The sequence below is a fragment of the Psittacula echo genome (assembly GCF_963264785.1).
Source record: "Psittacula echo genome assembly, chromosome: 1".
NCBI lineage: Eukaryota > Metazoa > Chordata > Aves > Psittaciformes > Psittacidae > Psittacula > Psittacula echo.
Window position 1 is genome coordinate 97,202,432 of NC_137735.1, and position 13,485 is coordinate 97,215,916.

Here is a 13,485-nt window from a genome sequence, read left to right on the forward strand (position 1 = left end):
GAGGACACACACATTTTTGGTTATGAAGAGGACAAGGAGTCTGGTCAGGGTCCTCAGAGGGCTCCATAGTGGCCCAGAGGAGTCCTTCAGCTGGTTTAAACAGGCATGAACCAACATTTCTTACTGTCCCACAGCCATCCAAACCCAGTGGTCACGGAATGCTAGTGAAGGGTGTGACTGGACCCTGCATGGTGGAGCAAGCCAGGATCTCCTTGCAGTGGGGTGACAAGACACTTTTCTCAGAGCTGCCTGGAGAGACAAGCCAGCCTGTCCTTGGCTGACTGTTCTGAGGGGCTGGTGTGATACATGGCTTCCCTGGGGATCCGGGTGAACCTCCCCTCACAGACAGCGCGAAGCACGGCGTCGCGTCCCTCCATGCATCCCTTCCGTATGAAAATGATAACCCAGCACCAGGCCTTGCCCGGCAGCTTGACCCCGCAAACCCAGGTACCCCCGAGCCGAGGGGCGGGCCGCCGGGCTCTCCACACGGAGACTCCCCGCCCCGGCTGCCGCTCACGGCGCGGGAAGGCAGATGGGCAGGTGAGGCGGTGCCGCCGATTGGGAGGCGGGCGGTGACCGCGGCGGCGGGCCCCGCTCCGCCCTTCCGCCGCCGCTATATTAGGCGGGGGGCGGGCGACGGGGCGGGTCTGAGCGTGTGCGGGCAGCGAGGTGAGTGGGGAGGCGGGTGCGAGGCGGTGCGGGGTCCGTCGATGGCGATGCTGGAGCTGGCGGCAGGGAGCCTGCCGCCGCTGCTTCTCTCTGTTCTGTTCTCGTCGTCTCCTTCCTCTTGCTCGGGGAGCGGCGGCGGGGCAGGGGTTCGGCATCTCTTCCTGGGAGGCGCTTCCTCACTGTCCCTGGCAAGGGCGTGATGAAGGGCTGCCCCCGGGCTCTCCCTTCGGTGGGCTTCGGGACCGGCGGGGTGCCGCGGCAGCTCCCTGCCCCGCCGGCGGAGGCTGAGCGGGCGTCCCGGGGCGATGCCGGTTTCCCCCGGCTCGGTGCCCGCCGGGGAGGTGTGCCGCAGGCCTGCCTGCAGGCAGAAATGTGGTGTCATTGCTTTTCAGGAGCTGGTGTAAGTAAGTAGTTGGAGATGAGGGTGGCGGAGCATCTCTTACAGAAACTCTGTATTCAAGGTTAAAGCCCAGCCCCTCCCATCAGAGCTGGTGCCTTGCCGTGGCACGGGCCCATCTTTTGATGTAGGCAGAGCCCAGTTCTTCAGGAAGAACAAAGCTGTTGTATCTGAGCGCGTTACTTGCTTTATAAAGTGATTTGTTTTTGTCTTTTTCAATTGAAGTCTTTTTAGTTTAATTCTTCGGTTGGATTGCTGCAAAGGTCATGAGGGGGTAAAACTGATTTCATGGGGGTGAGAGGAAGAGGAGCTATATCTTCAGGCATGCCACTTCTAAATCTTCATTCAGGCTGCAGCCTGGATGCGAGGCTGGCAGCATGATTTGCAGTTGCTTGCTTGCAGTTTTTTCCCTGGTGGGTGATGTGTGCAGGAAACCTGCCTGGTTTTATATGGACACTATATTGGCTTTCTGGAATCATCCCCTGTGCTGGCAAATTCTGCCGATGTAAAGGATTTCTCGTGTCTGGATGGGTGGGGAGACTTGAACAATACAAAGTTTGCCTTGCTTTGAAATTCCTGCTACGGATATTTTGAAAAGGGAGGGGGAAGACTGAAAGGTGGTGATAAATTCTTACCGAGGCTGTTTTGTGGCTACATTTTTGGAATATGTGATAGGAAAAGATGTAATTTTAAAAAGAGGGGGAAGTGGGGGGGGGGGAGGAATGAGAGAGAGCTAAATAAAAGGAGTTTCTTTGCAGCTCCATCCATTTCAATGGTGCAGCTTTCCCAAGCCCCTTTCCGTCACCCATCACCTTCAGGCCGGTCAGAGGAGGTGGAGGAAAGGAGCATGAAGGCGGCCAAGCAGCAGGTGAACCCGTCTGGGGAGAGCCAGTCTCCCTCCAGCCCCCTGCAGTCTGCGCTGAACTCGGCAGCCTCTCCTTCTCAGGCATATGAGACTTACATTGATAATGGGCTTATCTGCCTCAAGCACAAGATCAGGAACATTGAGAAAAAGAAGGTAACTTGTTTTTCTTTGGCATGGCATGTGGTTAAGCTGTGAATTTTAAAACTCGGTGCCTGTTTTATAATAGCTGGAATAAGGTTGTGTGTGTATATAGAAAGCAATCATTGATTTTAAAAATAACTTCTGGCATGACCCAAGCTTGGATTTGCTGGTGGGTTTTTGTTAGCATTTGTAACCTCTGTATAAGAATGGTGTTTTCTAACCTTATTGTTCTGAAATGGGCTCCTTGTGTTTGACATTGTGGGAGCATAGCGTTTGTTTCTGAGAACTGAGAATAGAGCTAACTAGAGACCTGCTCCCAGCTGCTGGCTTTACAGTGCGTGCACAATAGTTACCAAAAGTAACTGAATGCTGCTCAAAACTGGGGATGCTTCTCTAATAGGCTGAATTAGTTCAGAACTAACTTGGAACTGTTTTGGAGGCAGTTTGCAGTTCTGTATGAAATCTTCATATTTCTTCTATTACTTGCATGCATCTAATATGATGTAGAAATGTATGTAAATTGAAGATTAGAACAGTGTTTCCTCTGACTCATGCAAGTGTCAAATTATATTAGATATGTATTGCCCTTCACTTTGCATAAATATGGGGGGGGAGAATGTAGCACAGTGTTAAGAACTGAGATAATGATACCCCTAAAATATTGTGGCTATAACTAGTCAGGCTTTTGCATTGAGACTTTTCAGTTAATTGGCAGGTGATTGAAGGCTATGTGCATGGTTTTTAATTTGAAAAATGCTATTTTTTGCAAGATGAAAAGAAATAATGGTGCTGTTTCTTTTATTACTGGATCAGGTTTGTAAGCAAAACAATTCAGTGAATATTTTGTGCTTCTCTAAAAGTCTAAAAAGCTTTGTATGCTATGTCTTAGGGTGAGGAGAGGCTCACCATAGATAAGACTTCTGGCCATGTGGCTGGGACTTGATCCTCCTGCAGGAGATGCAGTATTATTGCTGTCTCATGTCATGCATCATCCTGTAATTTTGAATAATGTCAGATAAGCATGCTTTCTTTGTGGGATTAACCAGCTTTGCATGGTATTCTGATTCTGTCCAGGAAAGCTTATTGTTGTGAATTTCTCAAGTATCTTTGATTTTTCACATGGATTACAAAGGGCATCACCAGCAAATGAAAGTGTGACTTACTAAAATGAGCACAAAGTAGTCCTACTCCTAGGCTTCTATAGGTACTGTGTCAATAAAACTGTGGGCTGTTACACAAATGAAATAGTATTTAACTTCATGGCCATGAATTCCCCTTTCTTCTCCCTGTGTGTGTAAAGAATAATACCTAATAGTTTTGTTTAGTTTACCTCAGCTTTTTTAGACTTTCAGTATATTAGAAATAAATCTTACCTGAAAACATTGTCTACTTTCTTAGGAAATAGTGCTGTAAAATCTTGATGACATAACTCAAGCAAGATTTTGAAAGGCATGCTCTGGAAATTCAAGTAGGATTATTCAAGGATAAGATAACTGAATTCTAGCATGGAATTGAAAAGCTAAACAAGCATCCTTTAAAATAAGGATACTATGTGTTTGGATCTAGGGTCAATGCATTACTATTTCTTAAATGAAACAAAGATAGCAAGTAAGAGGTGAAAGATCAAAGATAAGAAGGGGAAGTAGACAGTCCTGGAGACAGATTGCTGAATCAAAGGCACAGCAGAAATTTGTGTGTTGCTTTCTCCTGAAAGTGAGCAAATAGTAAAATGCTTATTCTGTTGCAGTATGCAGTACAGAAAATGTAACTTGCATGCCATACTCTGCATTAGACAAGTTGGTATTAAAAAAAAAAAATGTATTTTGTATTTTCCTGCAGCTTAAGTTAGAAGACTACAAAGATCGCCTGAAGAAGGGAGAAGCTCTCAATCAAGATCAGTTGGTAAGTGCAGGAATGGATGCCCTCAAAACCTTCAGCCATGTCTGAAGGATAGGCTGCTGAAGGAGGTGGTGGTGTTTCGCAGAAGTAATGCCTGCATGCTTGCAGTGGTATTTTTCACAAAACCAAATGGATGAAGTATGGGTAATTAAGTTGAATGTTGAGCCCACAAGCTTTGTCTTCAGCTTTGACCTCAGCACACAAGATGGAGATTACAGAAGGTACTTATTTATTTTTGCTCTGTAGACTTTCAGCTTCAGTGTTCCTGCACCTTTCTTGAGGGGTGTCCACATGCAGCTTATTTTTGTGGCATTGCTATGTTTGAACCTGAACATCAAGGCTTCTGGAGTAGCTAATTAATCTTCATGATATCTTCATTAATAGGTGTTACTTGAAGTTGCCAGTTGGCTGCACAATGCTGTTGATTACAAGTAGCTGTTAAAATATAACTGACAAACAGTTCTTGTTGGTGGAAGGAAGATGCTGGTCTAACTTGCATAATTTCTAAAGGTTTCCCTAATACAAGAATCTGGCTATGGGTTACTGATGCAGTTTAGAATATTCTCTTGTTTTTCTAGTGTTGCTGTTAGACAGCTGTGAGTCACTGGCACTCTCAAATGCTGTTAGAGCAATGTTGTGTATGTAGCGTTGCTAGAGTTTGGAATGCCAGGATGCCAGATCACTAAACAAATGTGATCCACTTTGTAGAGCTGGTGCAAACTTCCCTAATGTTAAACAGGAGTTCTGGCTTTTTTCTGTCTTGGACTAGAATGGATTCTAGAACTGAAACAAAGTTTCTGTAACATGAAAGCTATTACTTAAGCATATCTGAGTAGCAGTGTCACATAATCTGAAGGGTTTATTGCTCTAGTCATAAATCATAGAATATCTTAACTTGGAAGGAGACCCATAAGGATCGTGAGTCCAACTCCTTGCAGGACTACCTAACACTAAGTAGTATGAGTAAGTGTTGTCTAGGTGCTCCTTGAACACTGATGGGCTTGGTGCTGTGATGAGCCTGTTCTGGTGACCAACCATGCTTTCAGTGGAGAACCTTTTCCTAATGTTCACCATGAACTTCCTCTGAGGCAGCTTCATTTTATTTCGTTGTGTCCTATTGCTGGTCACCGAGGAGAGGAGATCAGCAGTTCCCCCTCCACTGCCACCTTTCAGGCAGTTGTAGGATGCAATTGGGTCACCCCTTAACCTTCTCTTCTCCAAGCTGAACAGACAATGTGACCTCAGCTGCTCCTTGTAAGTCTTGCCCTCTAAGCCTTTCACCATGTTGGTTGCCCTTCTCTGGACACCCTCTAACAGTTTGTCCTTCTTGTATTGAGGTGCCCAAAACTACACATAATACTTGAGGTGGGGCTGCACCAGTAAAGAGTGGACAATCACCTCGCTCAACCAGCTTGCTATGCTGTATTTGATATGCTCCAGGACACGGTTGGCCCTTTGGGCTGCTAGGGCTTACTGTTGACATAATTCGAATTGCCATCAACCCAAACTTCCAGGTGTCTTTCCATGTGGCTGCTTCCCAGCCTGTTTTCGCCCGGTGCTGATCCTCCTTGTGAACCAGTTGGAAAAATAATTTGATTGGCTGCTAGCTATATCACAGTGCAGCAGGATGAGAGCACAAATACTGTTTCCTTACCCTGAGTGATTTCCAAATGAGCTAGATGTAAGTGTGATAAGAGGGGAAATTATAATAATAATGTAGGATGATGACTTTTTATTTTCTCTAAACTCAATCTGGAATCAGGTGGGCAAGAGCCTTTTGTGTTATCATAGGTATTAGCTATGATCTGTTTTCTGTCGCTAACAGTGTGACTGTTGAATAGTATTCTGTGTAAGTTTGATTAATCTTGAACATGTTTTAAAGTTACTTCTGAATTTGACTAGTTGCTTGGTATACACCCTGGACTGTGAAAAGATGTTAGGTGAAAGTGATATTATGATGTGGGGAACTAGAGGTGAAGGATTCTGTAGAAATCATTCTTGCAAATGCATCCAGCAGTGCTGATTTTGGAAAATGGCAAGTAACTTGGTTACTGGCTTTCAGTATTTTCAGCTGAGCTGGATATCCCAGCCTTCTAAAATGGTTCAGTCCTGCTAGTAAACTGACCAGTGGTAGTCAGACTGTTGGAATGATTATTGTAGAAGTATGTGTCAACTCAGTACTTACTAATCTAGTCAAGACCCCTGTTTTAGTGCTTAAGATATGGAAATACTGCACTTGCACCTTTCAGATGCAAATTCCCAATGTAGGTATAAATACCAAGACCTGGTGATTTGAGCTAGAGCAGAAGGAGCTTAATAGCTTGGACACTTGCCTGAAGAAACCTAACTGCTTGTAATACAGTGAACCTCTAGTGTAACTTGATGTCACCTATATTCATAATGTTCCTTGCACAGAGGAAGTGCCCATCTGATGATGAACTTTTGTAAGCAGTTTGTATTAAACTAATTACTTATGGTGTGTGCATGCCTGCCAGAGCTACTGTGTGTGCTAGTCTTACTTCAGGAAACATCTGTTTCAGAAATGAACAGCTTCCAGCAAGTTAAATGCTCTCACTGGCAATATTCTGAGCAGGCTTTCCTTGGTACTGTTCCTCCAGTGTGCTGTTAATGAATGTTAATAACAGGTGTGACACAAGAAAGCTATTGCTTTCCTCTGGGCTGAGTTACAGCTTGTCATGAGAGTCATGGTAACTATTCCTGATGTTTTCAGGTAGAGAGTTTTACTCTGGGATTTGCATTGTTAAAAGCACAATTACTGCCATCTGTCTTAGAAGTTGTTGGTGTTAAATTGTGAATATTCCTCCATTTGTGGGTATTAGGGTCTTAGAAGTTACTCTCCTGAGTGTGAACTTGCTAATTAGTTCTTATATTGATTAACTTGCTGAGGGCAGCTTAAACTGCCAGCTGAGTGCTTTAACTCATGCACCTCACTGTGTTGAGTAGTGTTTAGGCCTAGTAATATTTTAGTATACTACAAATAAGTGAATACAGGTGAATCAGTGAAACTGATTGAACAAATGAGTATGTAGGTTGTTTTCTGGTTGCTTAGGAACACATATGGAATTTGCAGATATCCCAAGTCTGACTGGGACAGTAGATCAAGCTTTTGTTGTTGCACTGATGAAATGCTTTTCAACAGTAACACTACTTTGAAAGAGCTTTATAGTAGACCCATGAGCCTATTCCAGGAAACTTCTGCTATCATGAGCATAAAACACATGCACATGTGAGCAACTGAAATTAAATGTATTTCCCAAGCATGCTTATGGTATGAGGATATGGGCAGCATGTCTGAACTACAGCATTTTGCTGTCTTCACAGCCTTCAATGAGACTTATAAAAGTAAATCAACTTCTTAGTGGGGAAGAACTCATAAAAACCAGGGTATATCAAAGGGCTTATTAATAATCCACTTCAGTTTTTTTGAAGACTGGCTAGTAAAATATTGTTTAAAGCCATTAGTGAAGGCAGGAACATTGTTTTAATTGTGGAAACTAGATTTGAAGGACTTTTTTTCTCAGCATATGGCTTAGCTTCCATGTTCTTTCTGAAGTTTGTACAAATTATCTGTAAAGGCATTCAGGTAAGCATGAGGGTAAAAGATCAGTGCTGAACTTGTAAGTGTCCTGTATTCCTTCTAGGCTTTTGTATCAGCGTCTGATTTTTAAGTAGTTGTTTACCTCCGACTGCTGAGACCTATGGGAACAAAAGGAAAATTGAAGTAACTGGTATCCAGGCTTTCCTGTTTCAACATAAGTATACCAAGTATTGAACAAGATGTTGCCCGGAAAGTCTAATACAGACAAACTTGTAGGATGTGTAGTGGTGCGAGCTGGCTTTAGGCTGCATCTCAGAGTCATGGTAGAATGATATTCATGACTAAACTTAAAATACCATTTACAGATATAGGATCTTTAAAAAGTTACAATTTTAGGGAAATATATGCTGAGTGACTAGTTCTCAATGGTAATTTACTAGTTGCATCTGAATCTCCTTGTACTTACTCTTAAGCCTGACGAATTTTTACTTATTCCTTTGTAGGAGGCCGTAGAGAAATATGATGAAGTAGTACACAACTTGGAATTTGCTAAGGAGCTTCAGAAGACTTTTTCAGGACTTAGCCAAGATGTAAGTTTAAAATGCTCTTTCCTATATTGTAAGAAAGTAACTGCAAAGCTTGTGCTACTCTTCTAATGGCTACGCTTACATATCAATATGCAGAGTACTTCAATACTTGGAAGTTTCTATCTTGGGACTTGGGGGAATGATGTGCTTAAGCTTTCTGGAGTAGTGAATAGAGCAGAGTAAATGTTGACAGTTTTGTGTACCACTGACCTCCACAATAGTTATTCACTGTGTATTTGTGTAAGAACTTGTGCTGAAGTAAATTGGGTCATTGGAACTTGGCTGTGTTTGAGATGACTGCAGTTAAGCTTGAAACCATTAACTGGTACTGCTGGTACCTTGTGCTGGAGGTGGACTTACCTGCTGTGTAGGTACAGACTGGTGGGGGAGCATCTCTGCTGGAAGGGACATGCAGGTCCTTACGGGCTGAAGGCAAAGTAAATTAAGTATACCCCTGGAGCAGTGAAAGCTAGACTAGACTGAGGACCAGTAGATTAAAGAGAACTGATTATATGGTATTGATAACCAGGTGTCTTTTTCTGGTCAGTTGGTACACAAAGGCTATAGATAAACTTCAGTGCGTCCCGTGGTGGGTCTCCAAATGGCTAGGGCCTGGAAAATGGGACCTGTGAGGAGAGACTGGAAGAACTGGGCTTGTTTGGCCTGGTGAAGGCTTGGCAGGAGATGCAGTATTGGCCTTCAACTACTAAATTGATTACTGAAAGGGTAGAGCCAGGGTTTTTGCTGAGATGTGGTAGAAGGAGTAATCATAAATTAAAATAGTAGGCTCCAACTAGATAAGAGGAGAATTGTCACTGAGGATAACCAAGCACTAGAGCATGCTGCCTAGAGAAGTGTTAAAATCTGTCCATGTATCTCTTCAAGATCTGACTGCACAAGCTCTAAGCAAACTGGTCTTGATTCAATGTAACCTTTGTTTTGGAGGCTGAGCTGGATGACATCCCAAGATCCCTTCCAGACAGTATTTTGATGTTTCCAGTGGGGGGAAAGTGCTGGGATTAAATCACTGGGAAGTACAGCTCTCAGTAAAATTTTACTGAAGCTTGTGGAGTTTGCCACTTACTGTGCTGTAGTTGTCTCTAATTATGGCAAGTAGCAGATTTAGTACTTTATTTATGTCGTTATTCAGGGTGTAAAGCACTAAATACATTATTTTTATGTAAGCAGATGTTTTAATATTTGAAGAAACTGGTTTCTTAGCTCAAGCAAGTACTATTCTTAAAAGATTTGATCCATGGTGGTTTTATGGACTCTGAACATAATTAGTCACTGCTCTGGCATTATTTCTTTGCCTTTTACAGGATGCTGAAGGACTGGTAAAATGGTAAACGTTTTGGTGTTTAGAGAGACAAAAAAAGTTTTGCTTAAGAGGCTTTTCTTGTGTATGTAGTAATCCCAGGTAGCGCTGTAAGTCTCTTAAAGCATTATGTGAGCAGAGATTTAAGAGCCTTTCCAGCAGTGTTGCTGCTTTGGGTTCACTCAGACATTTTATGTTGAACACAAACTACTGTGTTGAATGTAGAAACTTGGATTGCTTCTTACTGCTTTTCTCTGTGAAGCTGCCCATAAAATATTAGAAATTAAGGATTGTTACCAAGTGTATCTTTCTGTAGGTGTTTTTAGTAATCCAGGTCATGTTTGTCCTTGCACTTAAGGTATGTTTAAAGACCAACCTATTTTTTTTTTTTTTGCTTTGGCTTTACTTCTGCCTGTATGGATTCTACAGGCAGTACCCATTACTGGAACACTAGTGAACATTCTGGCAACAACATCCTTACAGATTTTACACTGCATTCTAGAAAAACTAAGTTTTCACACATCTTGCAAAGAAACTTAAGATACCCTTTAATGAGGTATTTTAAATCTTTCAGTTACTCAGCTTCTGCTGTGTAATTCTGTTAGTACATGATAAACTTCTCAAATGCATGAGGGTTGTGTATGTTCTGTGACTTGTTGCTTATTTCCTGAGTGCTTCTGTCCTCTGTCATCAGAAATAAGAGCTACTGTAGGATGCTGCTGCATCATTTAAATTGGAGTGTTCAAAAGTGAAGAGGCAGTTGTCTCATAGAAGAAATTTGGGAACTTCTGCATTACTAAATTCATGTGGTCAATTAGGCTTGGATTTGTGTTGGTATCAATTCCTCATATTTGGTTGTGAAAGCTTTTACAATAAAGTAACTAGCAGCTCTAATCAAGATCTAAATATCAGAAAGGCGTATTACAAGTGAAGCTACCAGTATCCAGTTTGACTAAAAACTACATTTGTAGGGAATTAGTAAATAAATGGGGAGCTTTTCCAGGGGAGGAGCTTGAACCCTTGGGTATCTGAAGAGAAGTTAGGAGCTTCTGTTATCTAACCAAAATTAATAGTTTGATCAATGTAAGATGATCAATACTAGAGCTTACTGTGTTTCAGCCTAGAATCCTGTTACTTAATTGTGTTTAACTGTTGAATTCATGTACTGAAATAGCTGCTGAAAGCCCAGAGGAAGGCTCAGCGAAGAGAGAGTCTATTGAAGCTTGAAGCTGAGAAGAAGAAACTGCGTACAATACTTCAAGTCCAGTATGTGCTGCAAAACTTCACTCAAGAGCATGTTCAGAAAGATTTCAAAGGTGGTGTGAATGGTGCAATATACTTGCCTTCTAAAGAACTAGACTACCTCATAAGATTTGCAAAACTGACATGTCCAGAAAGAAATGAAAACTTGAGGTAAGGTTGAGATTTTTGTCTAATTGGTATGCTTCATTCGTTACAGTAAATGTCCTCTGTTTGACACTGTCTTGAAATACTATGTTTTGGGACATTAAAATTCTGTTCAGTACACTTGCTTTAGTCTGAGACTAAAAATGTAGCAGATTGACCTCACTGAGCATTAGAGGAAAGCTGCAGGAATTACAGCCTCAGTTGTGCAAGCTGCATACAAGTGCTGCCATCTCACATCTTGTTGTGGGGTTGAGGGGGGGATAGTCCAATACCCTCGTAAGCAGGGAGGCTGGTGGTGTGCTGCTTTCTTGAGGTCTCACTGTTCATGGACTGAAAGTGCAGTAAATGCAGAACTATGTTCCATTCACATGGTGATCCAGATGTGCTGCTTTATTCCAAGGAAAGGTGGTACTCCTGAGGGCTGTCTTGCTATTACCTTCCAATCATTGAAGTTTTAAAAATTTAACAGATTTTTGATACCTCTACAATAAATGTCATACATTTTGAGGTAACAAGCTGTCAACAGGTGTAATGTCAGTACTAATTTGATACCATGTTTGTATTACAATGGCTTATGCTTAGCCTATCTGTTTTGAAGATAGTGTAGTAAGAAATGTACTTAAATATGGAAAAGTAGTTATTAGGTGGCAGGTTGAAACATTCAATGGATAAGAGTACTTCCATATTCAAACATGACTTCCTAAAAATCACTTGCCATATACTAAACTGTCTAAATCTTTGCTCTTAAGGTAACTTCTAAAGAACAGCTGCTTATAAAAAGCTACACAATAGGAGTCTCTTATCCTGATGAAAAAACTTTATATCTAGCTTTCTCTGTATTACATTTCCACAAGAAGCATGATCCTTTCCTTTGGGATTCTAAATTTCATCATGGTAGATTTCCAAATCTATTGTCTGGAGGGGGTGGGGTGAATCATGGACCTATGTCAAAGCCCCTCAGTAACTAGCAGAGGGCAGGAGCTGTTGACTACCCCTGCACATGTGTATCCAATGAACAAGGTGATCAGCTGGTTAAAAAGCAATTGCTTCCATGTCTAGGAGTCCTGACTTGGAATGAATGTCAGCTTTATGGTCTTGTGGGATAGTGCTAGGCTCTTTAATGTGTCTTTATTCACTACTTACATTTGCTAGGTTAAATCATGTACAGGTAGAGATAAATCAGTAATGGATAATGGATTTAGGGTTCCCTTCAGTGGGAAGGCTAAACATTAGTCAGTGTCCTTGAAGGAGGGGTGCTGGAATACTGCAACACTTGATCTTGGCTGTGATTCTGCCTAGTAGAACTGTCATTTGTTTTAGTGTTGAAGACCAGATGGAACAATCATCACTCTACTTCTGGGACCTTCTAGAAGGAAGTGAGAAACCTGTGGTTGGAACAACATGTGAGTGTCTCATCTAGAGAAGTAACCTAGAAACCTGAAATGAGCATGCTAATTAAAACATCTTGAAACATGGAAGGCTACTAAATTAAGCACTTCCAACTGCTATGTGTTCACTTGGTTGTCCAAGGGTAAACTGGTTGCTTCAAGTTCTGTTTAAGTACAGCTCAACAACAATACAGCATGCTTTTTTTTTCCAGGTAAAGGCTTACTCTTCCTCCAACGTACTAGCACCTTCTTGTGGAATAATGATGGTAGTAATTCAAAAGCTGATGCATGAATACCTTACAGAACCAGCAGTGGGAACATTTTTGGATAGTTATGTGCAAATGGCTTAAGATTGGAACACTGTTCCCAGCTGTGAAATGCTTAACTGAGTAAACTGATGTGTTTTACAGAGCTTCATTGGCCCCAGGCAGAAGGTCCCATAGCACTGAAGGTTATCTTATAGGAATTCCAGGCTCATACATGTTGTTTGACTACAGTGCAGGATACCACACTGAGGAAGGATAGTCATTAGTGGAACTTGCTGTGTTAGCTAACCATGTACAGTGAAGTCTTACTTTGACCTGCTGCGAGTGTCCTCATTTTTTAAGCACAACAATCTGTGGGACTCTACATGTTTTATTCCATCTGTGGCTTAGTTTCAACAACCATGGTTGTAAACCAGCATATACATTTTATGTTCCTATTTAGAACATGCAAAAGAAATGTGAAGAAAGTCTTTCCTATTGCAAACAGACCTTGCTTGTCCCATCTACTCCAATCTTGTAATGGCTGTATGGCAGTATCTTTTATTTGTAAGTGACAGTGTCGTTGAAGCTGTTGGACCAGAGCACTAGTGTACCCTATCTAATTTCTACATGCAGATAGCTGAGCTGAAGATTGTGTTAACTCTTTTCATGTAGTTCTGGACAAACTGCAAGCTAGCCTTGTATTGTTACAGGCTGGTAACTTTAACTTTGTGTCTGTTAACATAAATTGATAGCCCAGTTATTTTGAACTCCAAACTTTTGTAGCTTTTTGGCTATAACCTAAACTTTTGTGACTTTTCATCAGTATCTCTGCCCCTTTAGTGTCAATCTTGCACAACCTAAACTTGAGATAAAGCAATTATGACTTCTTACTAGCATCCACTGCCTTGGAAGACAATTTACTATATCCACATTAAATTCAAGCTACAATTCTTGTTCATGTGGTTGTTGCTGGTAGGAGTGATCTCTCACTGAATATTTTTCCTGTT

At 41.9% G+C, this 13,485-nt stretch overlaps 1 protein-coding gene across 1 annotated transcript in view; it reads left to right on the top strand.

Moving 5' to 3' along the window:
* Nucleotides 1-1,832: 1,832 nt before the first annotated feature.
* Nucleotides 1,833-13,485, top strand: part of CAPRIN2 (caprin family member 2) — a gene marked incomplete at its 3' end in the record, with an annotated part of 33,062 nt that continues 21,409 nt past the window's right edge. Inside the window, exons 1-5 of the mRNA XM_080627670.1 lie at nt 1,833-2,084; nt 3,912-3,974; nt 8,034-8,120; nt 10,610-10,848; nt 12,163-12,245. Coding sequence (XP_080483796.1) covers nt 1,839-2,084; nt 3,912-3,974; nt 8,034-8,120; nt 10,610-10,848; nt 12,163-12,245 — 718 coding nt within the window. The 5' untranslated portion in view covers nt 1,833-1,838. The remainder of the gene's footprint in view (nt 2,085-3,911; nt 3,975-8,033; nt 8,121-10,609; nt 10,849-12,162; nt 12,246-13,485) is intronic.